Raw genomic sequence first — 26,738 nt, 5'->3', positions numbered from 1 at the left:
AAACAACCTTTATAGATATAAACTGAGAAGAAGCTACAGCAACACCATGCATCAGTTTTCGAAAGGCCGCAGGCGTTGCCTCCTGAAATGGTAAAACTGCCTCCTCCTTCCACTTTACAAGCACGAGCTGTCAGAATGCATGCCAACAAAATGCTTTCGAACTAGTACTGAAGCTTACTGAAACCACAACTTCTTTTGAAGTTAATGGGCCAAATTCTGTATTTCACTACAAACCGTGAGGTGCAGAGCAGTAAGAGCAAAATTTATTACAGAAAACTTTAATAAAGTCAGTGCTGCCTTTCCAGTGAAACAATTAAGCAAATGATTTTTTTCTTCATCTTAAAAATAGTATCAAAAGGGGGTAAGTAACTGAAGAGACTTAATTCTAGCTTATGAACGCAAACCTTCCAAGGCTCAGGTGCAGTTTGTAACACAGAAATGAACCTTTCCACACGGCAGTAGAGCGGACATGGACCCTGGCCGCAGCACCGTACTCCTTTAGGAGCGTTTGATGCCTCAGGAAAGTTGTAACAGAAGACAACTCTCCCATCACTAATTCAGCAGTTTCAATCTCTCCTGCACCAGCTGTGGACAAAACCACAGCGCTCCCATGTAAAACGACCTGATCTCGGGTCCCGTTTTACTGGGCAGACTGCAGAGCGGACCGGAGCCGCACGGTGCCTCTCCTTACCACTAAAGCAGGAAAACGGCACCACATTTGCAACAGAGAAAAGCACTAAAAGCAGGAGCGTAAGCAGAATGCAGGAATGCTGCATCACACCAGGGGCAATACCGAAATGCCTGAAGCAAGGTGCGTAGACAAGAGATGTGCCGAGGCGGCAGGAGACACCCTCCAGTGCAAAACTTCTCACTTGGAAAATCTGAGATGCTTGTCTTAGCTGAGCATAAAACCAAGGCCTCTTGTGACAGTTTTTACATATTCCGAGTGTTCTGGTTTTAAGTTACTACAAGAACTTTCTTTCGCAACCTTTATAAAACCTCAAAACAAAGCTGGCATTTAAAATACAAGCTTTTCTACTGATATAATGTGCGAGTCACGGGAGTTAGGCCCAGACTGTCGGCACGTACGTACAGGTGCCTTGATTTCAGCTGGGGGTCTAGACTCATTACAGTTAATGAGCAGCCGAGCAAGACCACGGTCATCGGGCTGAACTCGATCACTGGGCCGGCCGTCTAACGCCAGGGAAGCTGGGGCACGCGGTGCGGATGGGGACACCTGCGGCCACACACCAGCCGCATCTTCACCAGCCCGCAATACTCTTTCTGCTCCAACTCAGCGGTTCTGCATGTGATGCACAAAAGTTCAAAGGCGTATGTGCTCATCCTGAACCGGCTTTTCGCTTCGGAGCTGCCAGAAGGTCGTTCAAAGTCACCAAGCAGTTTGGTTCCCTCTCTACCAGGGGCTCCCTGAGGTGATATTTAAGCCCTACCGCATTTGACGAGGCAACAATTTCTAAAGCTCTTCAGCAATAATTAGAAAAGTTTAGCATGACAAGGGAAACAAAAGCTGCAAAGCAAAACCACAGCTCTCCTTTTTCCACAGACAGGCCAGCCGCATACCGCAACACCCTTACTAGGACCTGGATTAGGAGGTTCAGTGTTCCCATTACTACACGTGTGAGCTACTGCTGCTTTTCTGGGACAAGGAAAAAATAAATTATAACTTTATCTGGCCACTGAGCAGCTCCCAACAGTTAAAAACAACAACCCTAGGCCTTGTATTTTGAAAAGGCAAGTTTCTCTAGTCTGGTTTACGGCACAGCTCCACAAACAGCTGCGGACATGCAGCATGCAGGAGGGATGCAGCACGTGGGTACTGGGAGTCTCCCAAAACACTTTCTCCATCAGTGAATACACTACTGAAAGCACGGTCCCAACCCCAGCTGCAAGTCAGCTTGGGTTTAGAAATGAAATAGGGACTGGACAAATGGAGCTTTTTCCTGCAGAGAATCTTTTTTATTTCAGCAGGGGTACTCTGCTGAGCAAAGCAATGCAAGGCAGAGCGAGATGATGCAAGTGTGAGGAGCAACAAATCACATCTGGTCCGACCAACATATGACATGTATCCTTTCAGTATCCTCCTCTTATTCCTCTTAAATTCCTTATTATTTCATATATTCACTGTTTGCTGAGGAAGAAATAATGCATAATTACATAAAGCTCTTTTATTTGGTATCAGGTTTGTTATTTCTCAGAATAACAAACCAGTGGATCATCTTTTTTGATGAAGCCTTTTTCTTATATACTCTCCTTTCCATTGAGTATTTTTGTTTAGCATGAAAAATTCAGCCATCTGAAAAAATTTCAGGTGCAAACCAAAAACTGCTTCAACTCAGAAACGCTGCTGAGATGTCTCCCTGGGAGTACAGCTCGGGGTGCCGAGTATCCCCACTTTGCTCTACAGTTCGCAGCTTAGCTTAGCTGCAAAAGCCAAAATTTTCCCTGTCACCAAGATTTTGCCATGTCCTTTACCTCATCTACAAAGTAATCTTGTGCCTGAGCATACAGAGAAATGCTATTTCAAACCACTACATCTCACCACCTTTACAGACTAGACCCCGACATGTGAATTGTGCATGTGAATTGTGTTCAACTCCTGACTATTTACACAGAGGATGCACTCTGTGTAGCATGCTCACCTGGGGTTTTATAGCCAAGCACCACGCTGGGGAAAGCTGAATTTTACGAATTTATCATGCTGAAGTTGAAGTTGAATCCTTTCCTTACTCGATATTCACCACGTAGATCCTGTTGATAACAACCTGGAGGATGGATGCACTTTCTCAACCTTCTTGCTGTTCTCAATCATACAACATTAAAAAAAGAGGGCAGAGAAACCAGAGACTGACACCAAATCAAGAGGTGTCCTCTCCTCCTTGCTGTGTTGTCACATTTCTGCTTTAGACTACCATGCGCTCGGAGGCAAGGCTGTCTACAGTGGATTCCTAAAAGGTCTACTGATGTCTTCATGACACATAGCTGATTTCATAACTCTCAATAAATGAAAAGGGAGTCAAATTTAACTCTGCAGCAACGCTTCCGTGCAGCGTGCTAATGCACCTCTTGCCAAAAAAAAAAAAAAAAAAGAAACCCCAGGTTGAAAATACATGTTTCAGGTGAAAACTCTCCTCTGAACTTTCCAAATCCAAGCTGCACACAAATTCTGTTATTTGCACTATTTTAGAGAAAACATAGAAATGAGGGGACCCTAACAGCAGTAAGCAATAAAGCTTGACATTAATATCAAACACCTTGGTATCAGTCTTAATAACTTTTATGCAGACAGCAGTATGGAAGAGGCGAGTCACCACGCATTGCGTTTACAATGTGTGTGGCACTGGTGTCAGAATTCATCCCAGGAAAATGAAGAGGGTCTCCTGCAACTACCAAAATGAGAGCTTACTATTGAAAAACTGAAATTATATTTATGATAGACTGCAAAACCTGACAAAACCAAGTGTTTACAATTCAAAGAGCTGCTTTTGTTAATATAATTTATAAGCAGCAATGACTATGAAGAAAGGAAAATTATTTAGCAGGCATTTTGTTCGTGACAAGCTTTTACTTGCAACCAGTGGCAAGGGAGAGAAGGTGTCAACATGTGAGAAGATGTCCAACTGTCCCCAGAAAGCATTTGTCACTGCATCTCCTGCCCTGTCTCAGGGAGCAATCCCAAAGGCAGGCTTGGCTTACTGTGACACCAATGCCATTTCAAGGTCTTTTGAATGGCAAGACGAACCAAGAGCTCCCCACGACCACGATGCAGCCAAGACGGGGCAACTCACTCCTTACCACGGAGATGCTGGAAGCCACAGAGCCAGGGGCTCTCGCTAGCTCTGAACTGGACACTACGGAGCAAAGGCGCTCACATTTGCAATAGCTGCGCCCGTGGGTTTTCCTGCACATTTCTGGTTTCCAGGACTGCTGTGATCAGCCTGCCAAGTTTGAGGCTGGCAGCAACCCCAGGGATGCTTGCAGAGCCCTGCAGTGGCTTCACCTCTGTAGCTCGGTGACAAGCGTTTGTCTGTCTGTGTAACCACGTTCGCTGTGGTTCATCATTCACATGCAGGGACATTTCTGAGCTCACCTTCAACTCGGAGCCGCTCTGGGCAGGTCACGATCTGCTTGCTGCAGGCACCCATCTAGCTGGGCTTCACACTCATCACCTGCCAGAACGAACGGGCAGAGCTGACTTCAGTCAGTTAACTGTGATCTGGTTTCTGTTCTGGTTTTAAATCTGACTTCTCTTTGTTTCCTTAAGAGATTAAGTGAATCTCTATGACCAAGCCAGGTCTTTCATGAGCCACAGCACGCAACATCTTTGCACGGAGTGTAGTCAGAGTTTCTTTTACATCAGGTGACTCTGTTAGCGGCCCACACCAAAAGAAGCCCATGCTTTTTGACAGTAACACTTCTCGCAAACATCTTTTTATTTATCCTGACGGTCATATGTGCGATTCCAGACAAGAGGACCTGTTTTCCTTTGTAGCTGTACCTAGGCTGGCAACCACAGAGCTCTGAGATGTCCCAGAGTTTCTGATGGTGCCTGGATTTGCTGCGTACCTGGGTCAAGACTCAAGTCACTGGTGTGACAGGTTACGTGATGCTACACCTGGTTATTTAGATGCTATGTCTTGGGTAGCAGTTTCCTACCACTTTCTCCCAGGGTTTTTTCCTAGGTGTCACATAGCCACCGCATACCAAAGTGACTACATTCACATTGGCCACTGCCACTTGGGTTAAGAGCTGGCGAGAAGAAATCACACCGGCTCCGCCATGGAGCTTACCACTTGGAAATAACCCTCAAAGACAGCTGGAGAACATGGACACAGCTCCAGAACATGCAGCCTTCTGTAAGCATGCTGAGGATTTTAAGATGTGTTTGTGCAACTTCATCAGTCCCAGAAAACTAGGTGGTGGGGTCAAAAAACAAAGCCATTGGGGAAAAAAAGAGAAAGATTGAGTTACAAACTTCCATTCATACTCCCCACTCTGAGTAAGCACAAAACGAGGCTAGTGCATGGGCATGTAATGTTCTTTCATGCAAAAGATTGTCAGAAATAATATTTTCCCTTCTTTAGTGTAGAAGAGTACTAATGACTTCCTCTTTAACAACTCGACCTAATGTTAAAGCACTTCTCAATTCCTACAGCAATGAAATGGGATGAAAAAAAAATTTTTTTTGCTCTTCTCAGCAAGACATTAGCCACAAATGGAATGTTTCACGAGAAGTTAAGTAATTATTTGAAGCCAAAAAACTTAAAATGAATGTGGGTGGAAAAACACATCAAAAGGAGAATGACAAAAATACACATAATAAAGTCCCATGGAACAAGGTTAGGATACACTTAAAATGAATGCATGTATATTAATGTCCTGAAAGAGTTCCTCTGGCCACAGAAACCGCCCTAACACCATACTGCGGTGCCACCAGGCACCAACACACCAGGATAATCCTGTTCTAACGCTGCTGACCCGAATGGGATTGCACTCACGGCCTTTCAATGTTCCTCACAACTTTTCCTGGGTGTTCCTACCAGGCTGAGGAGGGTGCTAGACAGCACACTGCAACGAATCCCTCAGAGGCTGGAAATAACGGTTTGGATTATACATATAATCCACACAGATGAGGATGTTCAGATACAAGGAGTTTTCCTGCCTGTTTAATCCTGTACCTCGAATTTATTCACATCTTTTTCAGGCTGGGACTGTGAACCTTCAGGAAAACTCAGTGGAAATTTGCAGGGTGCAGGCATACTGGAGGACTGACTACTGGACACTAGAGAGCAATGCATTTTTTCAAATGGAAATGGACAAAATACGGTCATAAGTGGCAGGGAAATGTTAAAAAAAAAAAAAAAAGAAAAGAAATATGAAAATTTGGGCCTCCTTACCCGTCATACAGTCTTTGTTCTGTGTCAAGGGGTTCTATTTGCTTCCTTCACTGGCACAAACAAAATTATTCCCATTAGCCCCAAGGAGAGGTGACAGCTAGCTACGCAAGCGAGAGATGGATTCTGTTCTGCATCACACAAAATCAACAGAATAGTCAAATGTGTTCTAGCTCAACAACTGTCTTCATTTTTTTTTTTTTATTTGCACTAACAGTAATGACAACGTGATAAAAGTCAAATGAATGTGACACGCTTATCATGTCGGGTGGTTGGGAGAAGTCCCTGGCATGAAGTTGGGGAATTTATTTGGTGAATTTTATTGAAAGTATTATTAAAGAAACTGAAATGTCATTTTTCCAGAATCACCTTTCAACAACTTACTGTCCTAGCTTCTGAAAGGCCCTATCCATTTATGTTAGGGGGACTTAAACCAAAGTAAAATGTCTTCCTTCAGTGGAGATGCTGATTACTTGAGACATGACGAGAGGAACAAAGCGATTAGGCAACCTTCCTCCTGTATGTTTGATTTGGCATACATGGCTCACAAGAATAGTTCCAACTTAAAACACTTAATAAATTTTGAATCAGACTAACTGTGACTTGACAAAACAGCAGGTTTATTTATTTTAATTTAAAAAAAAAAAGTAAAATATCATCAGCTGAAAAACTTGGTGTTTCTCATCGATTTTGCAAGAACACAGAGGCTGCAAACAAACAGACGCATTTCAAAAAATTGTATTGCAACTCTCCCATACTTCTGATACTTGTTAAAGGATACTGCTGCTAAATTTTTTTGAGGGTAATCATTTGTCCATTTACAGTTTTATAAAAAAAGTAAAATCTTTCAATCTTTATCAAAAAGGACAACAAAGAAGGAATCCAATAAAATATAAATAAAAGCACTAGTATTGGAAACAAAATATTTCATTACAGTAAAAATATTTAAAATTAAAATAATTTTAAAGTTAAAAATCAGTTAAGATTTTTAACAGGTAAGCGTATCTGTTAAGATTTTTTTTTAACTGGAACATTTTTTCCCCTGTATAAAATAATAGAAATCTAAATCTATTCATGGACAATGTATGTATCACAGAATCCCAGACTGGTTTGGGTGGGAAGGGACCTCTCAGCGCCCATCCAGTCCCACCCCTGCCATGGGCAGGGACACCCTCCACTAGCCCAGGCTGCCCAAAGCCCCATCCAACCTGGCCTTCAACACTGCCAGGGAGCCAGGGGCAAGGATGTATACCACCAGAGGAAGTTATCCAAATATAATTAATGCAATATATTTATTGCACTATTTTCCTAATGCTACTTTTTTTTTGGGGGGGGGGGGGGGGGGGGCAGGGGGAAGAATACCTCTCCTGTTTCCCAGTGATATAAATACAAACCAAAGCTGTCACGACTTGAAGTGGCTGGAATGATAGATAATGGTTTCACCTTGCCTCTGAAGCCAGCAGAAGGTCTGACACCAATTGCAGGTGAAGAATCACAGCTTTATCACTTACAGCCACCCCCATGCTACGTCTAAGCAATGAAACGAGCCAATCCACAACCTGCACATTGACTGCAGGCATCATGCAACCGTCCGTTCTTGTCCAGCAATAAAAAGCAACAGCAAAGAAACCGATCACTCGCTATATCTCACCTCGCTATCTTGTCACTGCAGGACATGGTAAGCAGCCTTTCTCCTTGCAATACGCCATCCCACGTCTGGATAGTGGTAGTAGAGCGCACAGGGATGGTCCCTTCCCCAGATTCTATTTTAGTCCGTAGTTGTCCTCTCGCTTTGCGGTTGGGATGCCTGTCCCCTTGATCTAAATGACAAAAATCACTTCCAATCAGCTGAGAAACATTCTCAAAGGGTTTTACAGATAGCATTACAATAAGAAGAGTCGATTAAAGCTATTTGCCTGTGTAACTGTTGGCTTGGATAACAGTTTCTATTGCTCCTTGCAAATTAGCTACAGCATCAGACAGGTCTCACAAATACTGTCTTCTAAACCACACTTGCAATTAAACCAAGCTTTCCACGAAGCAGCAGCACACAGCAGGTAGTTCTTCAATTCTCTTCTGCACATTACAGCGTTAGAATGAAGTTAACGGACACGTCGAGAAAGGGGCAGGCAGCCAGTCACCGTTAAAAGATGGAAAGAGCGAAACGGCCCAGTTAGTTCTGTACAAATCCTTGCTGACTCACGGGCTTATCTCGGCTAGCATTCAGCCTCTTCAAGACCACATGGTGGATCAGTCTACACTTAACTTCTACCACAGAGGAAGAACAGCTCAGATATTCTTTTGAAGAGATATTTGTCTAACACACATCTACACTGAAAGGAAAGAAGACGCCTACATTTTAACTGTGCCACTTGTACACGCTCAAAGAACACTTTAAACTCCCTTGCTCAAGCAGGGCTGCTGTCATACCCTCTTGTGCCGCTTCGTGCGGTGAGAAAATCCTTGCATCGCCCAAGGAGATGTGCTGATATAGAGATGAAACTGCACATTCTCCTTCAGCTTAAACCCGCCTCGCTCCGACTTGATAAAATGGATTTTTGTTGATCATCTTTATTGCTGAAACAGAGAATAAAGCTAGAGTCAAACTGGCTTTAACGTGTAAATAACCATAAGCTGGGCAGTCTTAATAGGCATTAAAAGCAAACACAGAATGTCTGGAAATTTTATAGTACAAATCTAACAGTTATTACAATTAATTAACAAAAATCAAAGACCATCGAGACAAGAAATAGAGAGCCGCAGACATCCCCAGATGTCAAGAGCTTTCAGGCACTTAACAGCAACTGAAACATCACCGCCCTTTAGCCCACTTGAGATTATTTTGATTTACATATTTACAGTTTACAGAATGAGTCCCAATTATTTTCCTGTCCTCCCCTCTCATGACTGACACCTAACTGAACACATGTTTTGTTGAAGTCAAACTTTAGGGCAAAGGGCCCGAGTTCTCAATGAAACATCCTAATGCAACAGGACAAGTGTTTCACATTGAAATAATTAAGGCAGATGTTTTACACAGACACCTTTTCAGTTCCCTGTGATCAGCTCGTCTCCCTTTTCCCTCCAGCTTACCTTAGATAAAGCTCAAGCTGCGTGTACAGAAATTTAAGCAGGCACCGGCGAGATATAATTTCCGCATGGCAATCATTTAATGCAAGACCACGATCACTCATGTATTCACCATTGATGCATTTTGTCCCTGTAGAAACACTTATTACCAGGGCATCTTTCACATCTGTACCTGGAAAACAGAATTTCAGGAAGAAAATGCAATTAAAATCACAAATAATCTAGCAAGTGAGAACCCAAAGGCCTTCTTTAAAAAAAAAAGTTTTTTTCTTCCAATGCTTTATTTAAAGCAGAAACTTCACTCAGCCATACCTTCCCCATACCAGTAAGGTCTACGGTTCTTGTGAGTTCTTCATGTTGGAGTTCAGACAAGTTAGAAATCAAAAGCCTGCAGGGCAAAAAAGGGAAAAACCTGCAGGAAAGTTTATTAAAGCCTGAGCTCCAAAGACGGTGCTTTTTTTCCGAGCCCGAGGCAGCCAGCTAGCTTCCAGCATGAGCCTTCTGGCCAGCCATGCAGATAGTCAGAGCGACCTCAGAAATCTGAAAGGCACTGATTTGTTAAAACAGCAACACGTTGTGGAAGGGTATTAAGCCAACAACAGGAAAGGTAAGACTAGGGAATGAAGAAGCTGAAATGCTTAAATCATTGTGAAGCTTATCAGCAGTATAATGCTTCTAGAAGTGTAGTTCTTGGTATTAAATCATTCCGTACAATAGAATTAAAAAATATTTGGGGTGTTTTCTACACAGAGAAACTGTCTTTATCACACACATAAGAAAAAAAAAAAGGTCAGCTGCATGAAGAATTCAGAACGACAGGTCAAAATGTTACATCCCTCTAGCAAAACAGCAAAAAAAAGCCCCAACAAGCCAGACTAACTCCTCTGAAGCTCCTGAGGCCTCACCAGAGCAGCCAAGCCCTGCCCAACGCCTTCTGCTGTCTTCCTCCCACAGAACAGTTACTGCGGGATGGAAAAACAGAAAAACCACTTTTGACGCACCCCGAGCACCTAGAGTTGAGGATCTTCCCACAACCACCTGGCTGCATGACGGCGGTGCTGATATCTAAGAGGCATAGCTAATAATTAGCAAGGGAATTGGTAACTGAGTAATTAAAAAGATAACTGAGAGATAGGCTGCTTGAGCTCTCACTCCTGATGAAATATATGGCCTTAAAAAGCTGAGCCTGAGCCCAGCTGCCCCTCCTGCTCCACAGCACAAGGCTGCACAGCGGGGTCATCTAATTCCAGGGCCTCGCCAGACCCGTATCCAGGCAAAGATGGTTTCTAATTCTGGGTAAAGCTGTTTCTTCAGTTAATCAAAATGTATTCACATATTAACTAAGCCTTAATTCTTTGGTCACGTGGCTCTTCTGGTAATCGTGGATGCAGGACTGTAATTACAAGAAAAGCTTGTTAAATATCACAAAATATATTAAATGAAGCTACAGCATGTTCCTCACAGTGCTTTGCCTTTGGGGCTAGAACGGTGTTGGTATCAGACCAACGTTTTGGCTGTCGCTGAAAGGTTCTTGAGCGTCAAGGCTTTCTGTCCCAACCTCCCAAAGGTGTGCCGGGGCGGGCGAGAGCCTGGGAGGGGACACAGCCGGGACAGCCGAGCCACAGCGACCAAGGGATACCCCACACCATGAGCATCATGCTCAGCAATAAGAGCTCGGGGAAAGGAAGAGAGGACATTTGAGGGTGACAGCGTTCATCCACTCACTAATGAGTCTTCTCGCCCTCCTTCCATTTTCTCCCCATGACCCCCTGAGATGGCAGCAAGCGAAAGGCCGGGTGGGTGTTTGGTGGCCAGGGTCAGCCCACCACGGATGTCTTGTGAGAGTTTTGGCCACGCTATCCCCTTGTCACATCCCCCTGTCCCTACAGCACGCAGGTGTCGTCTACGTGAACCAGCACCCTCAGACCTCGGCAAGGAAATGCCTGCTCGGAGGAGGAGGACACCCCTACAAACATCCCCACAGGAAAAGGGTCGGCGTTGCCCAAATCACCATGGGAAAGCTGCTAGGCAGCCTGAAGGACCAAGAAAAATGCCCACAGCACATGCTTGCGTGAAGACTCAAGAAGAAACCTGGCTGTACATTTTTCCCGGATATCCGTCTGACTCGTACAACTAAGTGGGGACATTTCACGACAGGTCCAAAATGAACGTCCTATCAAGGGTTCAGATGGATTGAGGACCAAGATAAATCTTGACCTGAGGAAAATTCAGCAGCAGTGTGGAGGCAGATCGGCTTAGGGCACAACCTCAGTGTTTTGGGTGATCTGGCAGAGCCCAGACTTGCACCGCAATCAGGAAACCATGACATTACTGCTGTTTGTGCACGCGCACGGCATCAGCTGCCAAAACATAAGCTGCTTTCTTCAGATACTTTTACTAAAATGACAGAGAGACAAAGCACGAAAAATAAAATAACACAAGAATAACTCAAGTGCAAAACCTTAAAAACTTGGAAAGCAAGCATAAATTCTTACATAACATGGCAAAATCCAAGAATGCCATCTGTATGACCGATGTGGTGAAATTTATTTTAGATTTACGCTCAAAAAAGTTGCATGATTCACTTTAAAAGGTACGTGTGTTTTGTAGACCATGAGTCTCAGATGACTTGATCAAGCAGAAGACAGGAACTCTGGAAACAGAGGTACTTGCAGGTCTATTTTTCCTGTAATTATCTTTAGCTAAGATTTAATTGCTATATTTAGTGCACCTTGAAGATTAAATAGTAGAAATATATTTCAATACAGGTTGACTGAAAAAAGATAGTTTATTAGAATGCAAAAAGAGCTCTTGTATTCACGCAGTTAAAATAGTACTTTTTTCTTTTTTCTTTACCTGTTGTCATGACAATTCCAGCAAGGACTTTTCTACGTGCATGTGGAGATGTGAAATTTTCTGTCAAATCACTGAATTTATCTACAACCAAGCGTGCAACAGCATCAGCTAAAACCTGTAGGATCACACAGAAATGCACATTAGAAATTTTAGCAAATAATTTAAAAATTACAGCAGCATTAGGCTATGAAGATTTGCACTTTTAAATGATTTGATGCAGTAAATTAAATGAGTGGACACACTCATTTAAGGCATCAGCAGGACCGTCAAGGAGGTGGCTGAGTCCAATTTTTCAAGCGTATTGAATCCTTGCAGCTCTTTGGAAGTGGAAGCAGAGCTCTGTGTGCTCCACATCTATTAAAACAGGGTCAGACAGCCCTAAGCCAAGCATCAAAGTACCTAATGCTCATGATTGTTATGAACATTTGAGGCTTAGGAGAACAACTGGATAGACAGATAAGTCTATGCTTTCATGCTCAAACCTCAAAACACATCATTTCAGTATCCTCAACATTGGACCTGACAAGAAGATTGGAGTGCAAAAACCAGGCTCCTCAAACCAACAACGTAAACCTTTTATAACTATCAAATTATCCAGCAATTACATAAATAAGAATGAATCTGTTTTCAACACTGGTTAAACACATTCTATTTCTTATTTTTACATATACAAATTTAGGAATAGAAAATGTCAATGTATTACCCAAAATAAAACTACCTCAAAATCAGGAAGGATTTATCTCTTTCCACCTCCAGGAAAACTCGAACAATAACAGTCACAGCCTTGTTGTACTCTTGCCAGCAGGGTTAGCAAGCAATGTCAGTCAGACTGTAAGGGGGGCCTAAATTCTAATTTTAAGGAAAACTTCAAAATAGGAGGAGGAGCAGACAAGCCAGGAGGAAGCTCAGGTTGTCTGTGTGTTGGCACTCAGCCAGTATCTGAGATGTTTTTGCAGTAACCACCTGGCCCACAGGTTGACACACCAGAAGGACACAGGTGCTGTGTCCTACCTGCCAGTGCCATGCAGATGTGTTAGATACCCAAGAGCATCCAACGTGATGCTGAACACACAGGTAAGCAACTACATCAAGCCCAAAAGGATGTGGCCGAGAGTCTTCTGCTTACAAACTGGTTTTGGGCTCTCCGTAATGGAAGATGATCATCACTTCACCCAAGATCATCACTTCACCCCTCCAGAGGATTCAAGGCAAATCAATGGTGCTGATGGGCGGCACTATACAGAGCTTGGGGGCACCCACTTGAAACGGCACGAACTCTTGAACACAATCGGTTCTAAAAACAGACTGCCAGGGTCAAAAGAAAAGAACAAAAAGAGGGTTTGAAGACTGCCACCCTGATTCACCACCATTGCCTTACCAATGCTCATGAGAACCAACAGCCTAGAAATAATGTGGAGGAGCTCTCAATGTTAACTTCCTTCTGGAAAAGCTTTAGTGGCCAAGGAAGCAATAATTAAAGCTCATGTGTCATGACTTCAGAGCTCAACAGTTTTTTCCAGAATCTGACTGGAGATTGCGACCAGCAGTCAGTGGTGACTGGGGGGGTCACATCTGCACCCAGCTTTGGTCAACGTTTTGCAATTGCGCAACTTGTCAAGTCAGAAGACTCCCAACAGTGCAAATACAAATTTTCTTGATGCATTCAAATGGACTGCAACTCAGAAACTCTTATCAACAGGTTGAGAAAATTTTCAGGATTGCAGTTTTGCTCAGAAGCTACAAACGTGTCTGGTCAGGCACTGTTTTTCAAATAATGTCATTTTGCTGCTGGACCCAAAATTGCGTTACAGTCCGTGCTCTGACAGCACCATGACCATGCAGCACATCTGCATTTTATTGTGCTAGTACTTACCTAATGCAGAAAGCTGAACTTTAAGGTAAATACACAAAAGAAAAATAATGAGTGACAGTTTTATTATCACCCTGGTTTTAGGAACGGAAAATTAATACACAAAAGGCTTAAACAATTAACCTCCCTGCAGCCATGCAGGCAGATCACTGCAGGGACAAGAAACAGAGTCCCTATTCCAGGGTTTTATCCATAGCCCCACTGCATAACTATGGATACTGCTTCCCAGATGCAAGTTTTATGTTCTCAATTCTGTAATATATGTATTTTTCTACTCTACATCATGACATGCTGGGCAGGAGAACACGGCTGGCAGCGGACAAGCTACCAGGCAACGTAAAATCATGCTGCATGACGTTATGATGGAACATACTACTGCAGAACCAGTGAAACTAAATTTTCCAAGTAGGGATGGACCTGACCCACCAAGAGAACACACGCTTCAGAGCCTGCCAGAAAGGCTTGCCATCCAGGTAATAAACAACATGGCTCACCCCTTCTCCAAAAAAAAGTAGTAACTGGAGGAATCTTCTCCAACGCTGAGCTACACAAAACCACAAAGTTCAGCACATACCAGAAATGGTGATTCCAAAATGCTGAACCAAGTGGTTGCAAAGGGTGAACATAGAGGAATGCTTCTTCCAGCATCAGCGGACACGGGTAACTCACTCACAGATCCTCAACCTGCCCAGCCAAATGGAGGCTGATCTACAGTCCCTGGCAACCAGGGCTGGCTTGGGGAGGTTCTCATCAAGAGGCGGCAACTGAAGCTGCCAGGTTTTTTCTGGGAAGAAACGGCCCACTTGTCTGCCAATGCTGCCGACAAAAAGGCTGCTTGAACAGCAATTGGGTAGGATGCTTACACACAGCATGGACACATTATCTTTTTCCAAAAAGATTATTTTTTGCACATAATGAGTAAAGCAGAGGAACCTGTGGTGTTGGTACACAAGTGAGAACACGGTGAGTCCCTCTGGGAAGATGCAAGCTGGCGCAAAAGGATGGGATGGGGCTGCATCTCAGACAGTGTGGAACTAAGCTGCTGGCAAGGAAACCTAAAAACGCTTGAATGAACATGAAGCCAGACAGTGGGGAGGGCTGATAAGAAGGACCAAGCAGAACTCAAGCGAGATAAAATGACCGCTAGAAATGCAAACAATACAGGAGGAACCGGAGGGGAGGGGGAAAAAACCCAGCACAACAGGCAGATATATTAAAGATTGCTTTATTCTATTTGATACCCAAATTGCGTGACAACAGGTGGGTGGTGAGGAATAAACACTATTAAATGTCTGCAGATTTAGTTATTAAGGTTTTGGTCTTTTATAAGAATACTCACCCGATAAATTAGAAGAATTATCCTTTTCTCCCGAGTGGTCTGTTACGTTAACATAGTTAGGAGTCACTAAGAGCATGGAGGAGATGGGAATAAGGCAGGCTATGAACAGACCACTGCAGCGCCGGGAACAAGACTCACTGACCTGAAATGATGTCCTTGCTGTGCCCATCTCAAAACCAAGCTGTCTCCACATCAAGCCCAGGCCACTGATGGGCCTAGGTAGGGATCTTTCATTACTCATTCTGACTCTACTCCCTTTCATATAAATAAATATTAATTGGAACAGAAATTGAACTCGTGTCTCACCTTCCCATTGAGTGCCCTAACATCTGACACACAGTTCCTCTACCCTCGCTCCTGCATTAAATCATTATTCAAAGTTGGGTAATTCAAAAAAGGAAAGACCTAAAATAGCTGACAGTTTGCTTGTTAAGGCACGTGAGCTCAAAGCTATTTTGGGTGCGTTATTCCTTTCTCTGCTGAAGTTACAGTGAAGCCACTTCTTTTCTATACATACAGACTGATTTTGGTTAACATACACCTTGCAGCAATGTTGTAGCAGAACCCCCTGATCATCCATGGTTTAAAATATTGTGAAGCTGATGAAGTTGAGGTCAGTCTGGATCCAAAGGAAGACCTTGGTAGGCCACATCGGTCCCCAGTGAATGCTGGTGAGCACGCATGTGTCAGAGCCCAAGGCACCTCCGTTATGGAGCAGGGGCACTGCGTGGGCCAACAACACCCAGCGCTCACTGGGGAACTGACCCAAGGCCTCCCCATCTTTTGTGCTCTCCTTGGATCTCCAGCGATCCTGCCCAAGCACAAATGTTCTCCCTCAGCTTTATTTCTTCTTACCTTCACAGCTTAGGGCTTATGTGAACTTTCACAAGCTGAAGAACAGTGGCAGTGCCCACAGCAGGTAAAATCAAGGACAGCCAGGTCCATTATCTCTCCTTGGACAGTGACCAGCACACACAATTCAGAGAAGGTGCAAACATCTCTACACTAAAAACAGGGTAATTATTTTCTAGTGCTCCAAAGTTTCCTGTATTTACTTAAAGGACCTGCTACCTGGCAATAGATCCTCTCCCTGCTTATGCAAATGTATCTTTTACATTTCTGCCAATTCCACAGCAATTACTCCAACATACTACTCATTAATTCCCATAAACACATTCAGTATTATCTTTTGCTAGGTTTGAATTTGTTGCATGCTCATTCTCCTGTATACTGCCTAGAGCTCTCCAGTACTACCCCTGCAGAAGCAGCTTTCCCAGATCTCCGATCATTTTCAACATTCATTTATCTTTTCTATATTTGAATACTTCTTTTATAGCTTCCCTCCGCCCCGGGCTGAACGAGGATTAAGATAGCACTTGAGGTAAAAGTAGCCATTGCACTACTGGTTCTCACTCCATTCTTCTGCTTAACTTTTATGTCATGCCTGTCCACAGTGATAAATATTAAATTTGCAACACAATTAGGTGAATGATTAGAAGTATTCCTTCTAGTGGATTTTTTAAAATTAATTTCATCTGGAGCTACAGTCCTTATTTGTGTAGCTGAAGTTGCTTTCTCTCATGATAGTCCAGCTTCCACTGTCTAAATAACTCTATATTTAAGCTTCGATACTTACAATTCCAATTCTCTAATTTCCACCTCTTTGCATCCTGACTAATCCGTTATCTTTAAGTCAACAGTTTGAGGAAATCTGGGAAGTATCATTATAAAGCTTACATGGAGGTTCCTTCCTAACAGAGGCCATCAGTAGCCTAAAGAGGATGTCTCCTCCAGCAGGTTCCTACCTTCTGATGGAAACCGTTTCCATCAATAATGCTGGCAGCCTGGACCAGCAGACTTTACCAAAAGTCACCAAGCCCCCTAGGGCAGACCAGGATGCACACTGCACGTTCAAAACAAGTAAGATGAGACTTTTCTTCCCACAGCACATGCTTAAACAGCAGAACCCATTGCTACAGGTGCTGTGGAAGCTAAGGATGACAGAAGGTCAAGAAAGGGTTGAAATTCATGGGGGGAAAACAATCCATCAAGGACTCTCATATGGAAAGACACCATTTCTGGCTTAGAAAATCCTTGAGACACAAAGTGCTGGAGGTTAAAGGCACATACCGGGGAAGTACAATACCAATATGCCCTTTTCTCAGTTTTTTCCAAGGCATTTGGTACTGGCCTGAGTACTTTTTAGGGACGGCACCATCCCACCTTTGACAGAGGTGTGAGACCCCTGCATGGCCTTCCTTGGGAAGCAGGGAGCATCTAAGGGAAGAGAAAAAAGGAGAGTGATCTCTGGGAGACTTCTTTCTGGGTGATAAAGAGATCAGAAATGAAGAAATAGGGAAGTCCAACAGAGCATCCGCTGCTCCCGAGACGTGCAAGGATGGCCTTGTCCCATCTCCCAAGACGTGCAAGGCACTGCTAGCAGGGACATGGCACTGGGGACAGGATGATGTGTGAGATGGAGCTTTTGCATGGCACAGTGTGGCTCTTGCTGTGGTCGAGTGCTCAACAATACTCTTTTTCCCCAGAAATCAGATTTGGACTTTGCGCTAACCGTTTTCAAAAACCTGGTCACATCGACCTCCACGCTTCATCTATAAACGTGTAACCCTTTGTTCTCAGAAGAGATTTTAAAAGACTGTTCACATTTCGCTGTCTTCTCCAGTTCTCATCACCTACCAACCCTGCAGACCTATGAGGAGCCATGCACTTAAACTTTTAAATGATATATTAATATAAGTAAGTATGCTGAAACATGCAGGGTTTTTCTATGGAAAAGAATAAAACTTGAAGGACACACATTTTAGAGCCCTTGGTACATGGCTTATTGCAGAACACAGGTCACCCCCTCACATCGAGGGGTGGGAGGTAAAGTGAGGATGGCTATCAATTTACAAAGTGTACCTAAACATAAAAATATTTTGGTTTTGGAGAGGCAAGCCCTATAACACAAGACCAACAACCTCTTCCATTTTAGCACACTCGCTGCCAAGGTAATAAATGCATGAGCGCTGATTTTTTCAGCAGGGCGTTCTCATCCGCTCCAAGGCACACGTGGAGTGACTTACTGGCTTTAACTCACTTTCCCAGCAAAAAGATTTTCCTCACTGCAGGCAACATTGCTTTGTCCCTCACAAAAGGTCAAGCTGTAAGCAAGCAGATAAAGCTTGCTTTGCAAAGACAGGTTTTAAATATATTAAACCACGGGATCAGCACCTCGGTAACCCACTCTACAGACCATAAGATTATACCTACACCCATTTTATAAGCTGATTTCTGATGTCAACTGCCCTTCTGTATCATTTGATAGCTTGCACGTGTATTTCCACATTTAATTTCCGCCGAGTGCCTGCAGCTATCAGGAGGTATGTGATCACGGATATGCATTCCAGCCAATACCCACGACCAACGCTGGAGCAGGGATGGGATCTCCTCTCCTCTCTGTCGCTTTTTCTCACGAGGCACCACAAATTAATGCACATACAGGGTTTGAACCTGCCACCCAGGCAGTCAATCCCAACATCTTCATCGGCACAACTGCACTGTACTTTTTAAATTTCCACTGAGCATTTGGATTTTTCCTCCCCTTGCATGTTTCCAGCTTCCATTTTTTTTTCCAATCCAATCAGCATTTTATTTGGTCTACGGGTTATAATAAATCCTACTCTCATTTACATCATTCCTGTACTCTCCAATGTTTGCAGCTTCACCTTCTTTAGGATTATCTCCAAATTTAACATCTTTACACATCCTGAGTAAAAACTCTGTAAAAAAATAAAACAACTCATAGAGTTAAAAAAAAAAGAAGATAAAGCAGGACCTGAAAACATCACAAATGCTTAAATCCCTTATTAATCATTAATAGATACCAGACCAAAATCACTAATATGTAACAGACCTTGATATAATTCCAATAACTAGACAGCTAATTATAATTAAAAGCAGAGTAATACAACACAGCAAAGTGCAGAAAGGAGGATGACGTCCTGATGACAGGCTGATCAAAAGCCTCTGAATAAGTAACGGACTTTGAATTGGTTCTACACAAGGCAGTACCAGCAACCTGCCCCTTCCCACCCAGTGTATCGGCACTACTCCTAAAGCCCAGGAGCACCCAGGCACTGCTCCTAAAGCCCACTGGGTTCTCCTCCACACCGGAGCAGCCTTTTTCAGCGCACACCCACGAGATAGATAGGTGAAACGCAAGCCAGCCCTGGGGCATGCTTTGTTGTACACAACACGGGTATCAAGGTCAGTGTAGGAGCACTGGAAAAAATTAAGAATAGTGTTTCCATGGGTTGCTTTTTTGTTATTTAACACCATACCCTAGGCTTGAAGGCCCTGATCGCCCCATAAGCTCTGGGACAGCTACCTGGGAGTCAGCCAAAACTTGACCAAGGCAAGGAGCTGATAAAAACCCAGCTCTGCCCAGCAGTCACCAAAGACTCTTAAAGAAGAGAGGCTGCGTAAGCTGTTACACGTCAGTCTGCGGGGCTGAGAAACCCTCTTGGAACGACCCCCCTTTCACGTCTCACCCCGTGCTCTCTCCCACTTCTCTGTTCCAGTTCCAATTTTCACCACCTTACCAATTCAAGAACTAATAACACACAAATTACTGGCAGCAAAATGTTTTTGGTGACGGGCCAAATCTACTTTTAAAAGCACAGCAGAGAATGCAGTCTGAAATTACTGAATCTACTGAAGAAATCATAACTACCTGAAATAGCATGATCCTAGATTTGAAAATGAAGGAAACAATTATCAATAATGCAATAATTGCACAACATTAAAAATAGAGAGCATATAGGAATTTCTAAAGGATGCATATTGTCCATGCATTTTCAGAAAACATACTTAAAAATAGTCACAACACCTACTTACACTCTTCCACCCCACATTATGAATCAAACCAGTATCTTCTCTATTTTTAATGACATCTAAACCAGTGGTTTTGAGATAGAAAAGGTCAAAGCCTTGAAATTGTGACAATAAACAGATAGAAAGTTGCAAGAAAAGTCAAAGGCAAGTATTTGAATTTAGACAGACATATAGTATCATTAAAAAGACCCAAAAGCTGCAGTTGAAAGAGGGTAGTGAAATAATCATTACTGTAGTTTGACTGGGGAGAAACATAAGCAAGCAAATAAGGGAGAATTTTTTCTTCATTAAAAAAAAATTACTCTGTTCTAGCTACTTTAAATTTCTGGTCTATGTCTGATATGTTTGATACTTTCCCTAGTTCATTAATTATTTGATTTAAACTATTTCTCATCCAGATTTACTTGCTAAGTAACTTACATATGCTTATTAAGTAAATCGATTAGAGCACAATCCTTTAGATGATGGCTGTTTAACCACAGGTCTTGGATACGCCCTCTGTGAGCGCGCTGTTTATTGAGACCCTGGAAATACATGGCGACTGCATTAGTCTCACTTAATCTGTCCTTGACTTCCATTATTCAGCTCTGTTGATGCCAACAATTTCAGTTTGCAGAACAGAGTGACTTTCTTCTCTGCTAAAAACTGTTGTCTTAAATAATAATTTTACTTAAAGTGGTAATTCTGACTTGAACTCCATCTAAGTCTTGCTGCCTGAGATGAGCAGGATGCGATTCAACCTTTCCTCAGCACAAACCATAATCCAAGCTGGCACTGCATGGGGCTTGCTGCTTTCTTCTGTGACATGATCAAGGCTGAAAGCATCAGCAAGAAAGCCTCCTCTCTGTCCAACAGGATACAAAGATTTCATGCAATTGTCACAAGCCATAAGTGGATAAATCACCTTATATATATATATATATGTTAAAAATATATATATATATATGCCCACACACATCTACAAAAGCAGAATAAACAGCAGAAATGCTGCTCAAGCTGACTTAATCCACATGGCTTGGCTACTCTTGGTCATTACCCAAAGACGTCAGCAAAACCAAAGGGCTTCTTGTCTCACCTGTGGCAGGTGTAACTGGAGCCCCTCGCTGGGAATGGGCTGTCGCGACGGGGTCTGGTCCAGCTGCATGTTAAACAAGGATGCCAGGGCCGACTGAGCGGCCCGAGCTTTTGCCAGCTTTTTATTCCTTCCCGAGCCTTCAAAAGTCTGACCGTCCACTGCCACGGCCATGACAAAGTTTTTGGCGTGGCTCTCCCCGCTCTCTGAGAGAAACTCATACTTTAGCCCCGGCCGCAGCTCGTTCAGGATCATGACGGGGTTCTTCCCGCTGGCAGAGGGGTAGGGCGACGGGGCAGGGAGAGGCGACTGGGAAAGGCTGCTGGCTACGGCAGATGACGGCAAACCGTAGTCCCCGCTAGAGCTAAAGGACCCGTCCCATTGGACCCTAGGTAAAAGGAAGGCATCAGAAGGGGACTGGCGTTTCGAAGCCATTGAAAAGGGTGTCGGGGAAGTCCGCTTGGTCAGAGGTGAAGTCCGTGTTGACTGACAGAGTCCTCCCCATTGCCAGGTGGGCTTCCGAGGCGTTTGGAAATTGGACGAAAGACCGCAGAGCCTTCTCGGCAGCATGAAGCTTGGCTTTCTTTTTTGTCGGGCCAGACCCCTCAAATACCTGCCCGTTGACTTCGACTGCCATCACGAACATGGGGGCATGGACCGGCCCTGTCTGGGAGAGGAGTTTGTACTGTAAACCAGGTTTAATCTCGTTAAGTTGCATCAGGGCATTCTTTGGCAGAACAGGGCCGGGCGTTTTCTTCCTCTTCTTCGGGCGAAATTTGGAGTGGCCATTGTTGCCCTCCTCCAAAGGACGCTTTCTGCTGCTGCTGCCACCGCCGTTGGAGAGCTGCGTCCCCTCCCCAGCACCTTGCCCACCGCCGTCCTTGGGGGGAACGTTGTCCACGTTGCGGTTTTCTTTAACATCGGTGCTGCTCGAACCTGCGGTGCCCAGAAAGAGTAACTTACAATGCCTTCGTTGCAGGATCTTGTAAATGCAAAATTTATAGATTCCTTTATCTCTCTTTGTAACTGGTTAAGTGATGTGTGCTCACACGTTAAATGTTTTGCAATACCAGAAGAGATAATAATAACGCAATGCAACCTCTCGACAATTCAAAAAGTTAATACACTCGAGAATGATTTCCAAACTACACATCTGATACCATCATATGGCAATAAAACACTGCAGCTTTTTTTCTTTTTTGTTTTTTTAATTTATATCATGATGGAACAAAACTTTTACTCATAAGTTACATTTGGCCTGAAAAATGCTTTAAACCAGAAATATAGGTTATAGTAGCATATACCTATAAAACCAAGAACTACCATTAGTATAATAAAAATGGATGCTTAAGACCAGTACTAGGAGATGGATAATTAATTTTACTTTATTCTTATTTTATTCATGTTACATTCTTTTTCTCAGTGACTTTAGTTGCTCAAATTGAGACATGACATAAATAAAACCTAAGCCACAAAAAATCAGGCAGTTTTTTGGTAGGCATCTTGACTGAAGAGTGTCTGAATGCTTTTGTTTCTGTTTAGCTATTCCATATTCTCCAAATTCAATTCTTTTTACGCTTTTCCTAGACTTTCACCTCACCCCAGTTTGCTCACGAACTACATGCTCTGCCAGCATGACCACAAGACTACTTTATGTATTTCCACACAGACTTCTATTAAGAAACCTTATATTTGCCATTTACAAGCTATTTTTTAATTCCTTGCAAAGTAAGAAAACGGCTGACATGAGAGTTACAAACCCAAAAATCACGATAAAGATCCTCTCTTAAAACACCGTGGAATACAAGAAAGGTGACAAAAGCTGCACAATCACGATGATGACATTTTAACGGGGGAAAAACAGGCATTGTAATATTAATTTAATGATTTATTTTCTTAAGTAGAAAGTTGGGTAATAATATGTCAGAGGTATATTTGAATAATTTTATTTGGTAAACCTGCAAAGACCTCATTTTTATCCTGATAAAGAAACTAGAGAAATTAATTATTTGTGCTTTATAGTGGCATTTATGAATGACAAGGCAAATTTACTAGGTCAAGTATTTCTAACATTTCTGTTCTGAGACTACAAAATATCTATATTTACATCTACACTGATACTAGGTGATAAACTTTAATTGAAATGAGAGCAAACCGTGCTGGAAGCTCCCTTTTCAATTTCAACCACACCTTAAGTCTTCCCTAAGAATCCCCTACCATGCACACATCACTTCACCCAAGTTACAAAGCTGATGGAATGGTTACTAAATTTTCATTTATAACATCCTCCAGCAAAAGCTCGATAGGTTACTCCTTTCGGTGCTCAAAGAGAAAAAACAAGAAGAAAAAAAAAATCAAGAGAAAAAGCCAAAGTAGGAACACATTTTGTTAAAGCACAGTAGCACAACAAAGAATTGTACAGTACTGAACATTAAATTCCAGTCAATTATATTCGGTCAAGAATGAAGCACTAAATATTCTGAAGCATTTCATTGCTAGAAATCTGCTAAATTTAATAAAGTATCCCTTGGAATGTTCAGCCGCAAATTGTATTTCCTGCAGAACATGTGTTATAGGGCCACAACTGTCAATATACAGTGTTCATGCATATATATTCTTTTTTTATATACATATATACACAGCGAAGAAATCTAGGAACAACAGAGTGAATTTTTAAATCTTTCCTTATGGTGAGTTTCTTACCTGAAGCTGTAATCTCCAAAAAATTACATCTCATCTAAAACACCATTTCTGGAACATTGCTTTTACCAGCGGCACCAGGAATTTGCTACCAACCAATATGACTTTTAGGCTAACTAGAAATATTCCGTTAACACAAATTAATGGCCTCTTTTTACATGAAGACTACTACCAGTGCCTGTGGAAACCACAGAAAGAAAATATCAGTTGAACAGACTCCAGCTGAACGTAAAAAAAAAAAAAGAACTCTTGCACGTAAGTACAGCAGCTGGAGGAACGCCTTCATCCATCTCATGGCACAGGTAGGGGAAATGATGTCCTGACAGAGAGGAGGGACTCATAAGAAGCAGGAAAAACTTGCATGCTTACCTTGTCTCAATAAGAAAGAAGGGAAGAAAACTACTCCTTGCCTGAGAGCTACTAGGCTTGTTAGCTTTGGAGAACCTGCAGGGTGGAAGAAACTAGGAGACAAAGCAAGCAGGGAGCTAGCAGCCTGGGTCAAACTCAGAGACCATGAAAGGAGGCAAGTTTCTACATCGTGGAGGTGATCCACATCTAAGCTGTGCATGTGATGGAAAGAAGACTCTCCATGCAAAGCAGACAGACCTGGGTTTGTTTCAACCCACACAGTCACTGGACTGCAAGAAAGAGCAACTGCTTCTCAGGGTGAAGGCGTGCTTTTGGTCCTTTTCTTTAGCCTGCCCTGCCCAGCACTGGTGAGGTCCCCTAAGTACCTTCGGGCTGGAGAAGAGCTGACAGATTAGTCAAAAAGCAAGATTAGCTGCCACCACCTGTTAAAGCCAGAGAAGCCATCTCATTTCATCTTGTCCACGATCAGACATGGAGTAACTCCTCCAGCCCAGCCTCTCCTCCCTGTTCAGAAACAGCCCTCCCTTCCCCAGGCATCTCACCTCACTGGAGGAGTGAAGAACGGCCTCACTGCTCATCCTCACCTCGCCCAGCCCCCCACCTGCGACGGGGCCACCAGTGGACCCCAAGAGAGGACATAAAACAGGAGCAAGGACACAGCGGTGCTTCCCCAGGCAGGCTGTCAGCTGCAGGGAGCCACAGGTCTGGGCTGTCCCGGAGGGATGGCAGGGAGCCACCCTTGGGGGCTTTTCCTCCCCAGGAATCTTTCTAACTGTTTTTCAAGACCTCATAAACCCTTGGTATCCACAGTGTCCTGGGCAATGCGTTTCACATTGCATGAAGACATCTCCCATTGCTTGCTTCAAGCCCCATCAGTTAGTCTCACTGAAGAGCATCTATTATTTTTTAATTACTTTTTTTTTTAATTTGATGATTCCAGTATTAAACACCCTGTACTGCTCATGATTTTACTGATATCTCTACTATTTCAAACTTGTCAACCCTCCTCTACACCGCAGGGCTCTACCTGTCCCTTGTCCTGAGGTCGTCCTCTTCTCACAGCAGCAGACTCTATATTTGTTTTTCTTGCTCTATTCTGCAGCTTTTTTTTTTTTTTTTCGGTAATACACTCTTTTAGAGACTGTAAGACTTTGGGGAGTCTCTCAGTCATTCCAAAGAGAATGGGGGAGGGCATCTTCACCCCCAAAAGTGATCAAAGAGAAAGGCCAGGACAGCCACATGCTAGTATCCCAGGTTTTCTCCCTTGTCCATAAGGCAATCAATAAGGAGAGGCAACAGGGTGAATTTACACCTAGAAAATTATTTATTTCTATTGTATCAATGCTTCCACAGGGCGCTCTGATTTGACATGGAGATAATATGCAGGTGGGCTTCTGGCACAGATTCCTGGGACCTTCAGAGTGCTGTGGACATACCTTCCATGCAAAGCAACGGAAACCCAAATAAAAACATCCTAAAAATCCCCAAACCTTTCCCCAAATCTCTTGTAACATCTTCTCTATGTTCAAGGGATAAAGAAGGAAGACCTTTAAACCTGAAGTCCTAAACACTGTATTTTCTCACGGATATTAACGTACCCTCATCACTGTCTTACATTTCAGCTGAGCCAATACAAGTTTAATTCTGGCTTCTGCAGAGCAATTCTAGTCATGCAACTGCAAGCTACAAATATTGCACATGCCCACCTTCCTTTCCTGTAAGATACTTCCCCAAAAAGGAATTACATAAATAAAAAATTAATAGGCAACTTTCAATATCTCACTTTGCAATCTTAAGAGATATAAAAATACTGTAAGATAAAAAAAAAAATTAAGGAATCTTTGCACATATCAAGGGGAAGAACTGAAGACTTTGAACTTTGATTTCTCTCCCCCAAATCTGATGAGGTGACAAAGTTCAGTGAATGGGTTCCCAGACTGATGCACTAACAGACCAAAAAAAACCCAACCCAGAAGCAGACAAAACCTGAGTGCTTCACTTAGGGACATTTACAGAATGCCCATGTAAAGGGATGATATTTTCTCCAGGTCGGGAAGGTACCTTTTCTTCATGCTCACATATTCTCCTTATTGAGATAAGGGGATGTTTTATCCAAAGAATTATCTTAGGTGGATTATCCAGTTACAGCTGTTGCTTTTTTGAAGTCCTCCTCAGGGAGATCACTTTTAGGAATAGCTAAAGCATCCACCTGAAGTAACTTCTTTTATACCAAGGAAAAGAAAGTGTTAGCAATCATATTCCATACTTCAGTCAAATAAAAAAAGATGCATTCTAGTCCAGTTACTATTTTTAGGGGTTTGGGGGTTTGGTTTTTGTGGTGTTTGTTTGTTGGTTTGTTTGGTTTTTTTTAAACACAGTGATCTAGCTTCTTTATCTCCCAATAAAAATGTTCTGTATCTCCTTCAGACTGAACTAAAGTCTTCCACCCTAAAGTCTCCTACACTGCTGGGCTTTGTCAGCTTTGCCAGAGACGCACTGTTTAGCCGTTGGCACTTGGGGGAAAAACAAGCACATTTGTTATTACATCACATACAATTATTTACAGTCAGGCAGAGCACATCAGCATAGCAGCAACAGAACATTTCTCTCATTCACAAAAGATAGTGGAAAGGC

The 26,738-nt window shown here is 43.0% G+C and overlaps 1 protein-coding gene across 1 annotated transcript in view; it reads right to left on the bottom strand.

The window, feature by feature from the left end:
* ADARB1 (adenosine deaminase RNA specific B1) overlaps window positions 1-26,738 on the bottom strand; it is an 84,270-nt gene that overhangs the window by 15,927 nt on the left and 41,605 nt on the right. The window contains 8 exon segments of the mRNA XM_075755829.1: window positions 7,564-7,732; window positions 8,343-8,387; window positions 8,390-8,464; window positions 8,467-8,489; window positions 9,006-9,174; window positions 11,859-11,973; window positions 21,039-21,449; window positions 21,451-21,971. Of these exon segments, the coding sequence (XP_075611944.1) occupies window positions 7,564-7,732; window positions 8,343-8,387; window positions 8,390-8,464; window positions 8,467-8,489; window positions 9,006-9,174; window positions 11,859-11,973; window positions 21,039-21,449; window positions 21,451-21,971 (1,528 nt within the window).

This window comes from Balearica regulorum, chromosome 6 (genome assembly GCF_011004875.1).
Source record: "Balearica regulorum gibbericeps isolate bBalReg1 chromosome 6, bBalReg1.pri, whole genome shotgun sequence".
In the NCBI taxonomy this organism is placed as follows: Eukaryota; Metazoa; Chordata; class Aves; order Gruiformes; family Gruidae; genus Balearica; species Balearica regulorum.
The sequence above is the reverse complement of the archived record's forward strand: the minus strand, read 5'-3'. Positions and strand labels throughout refer to the sequence as shown.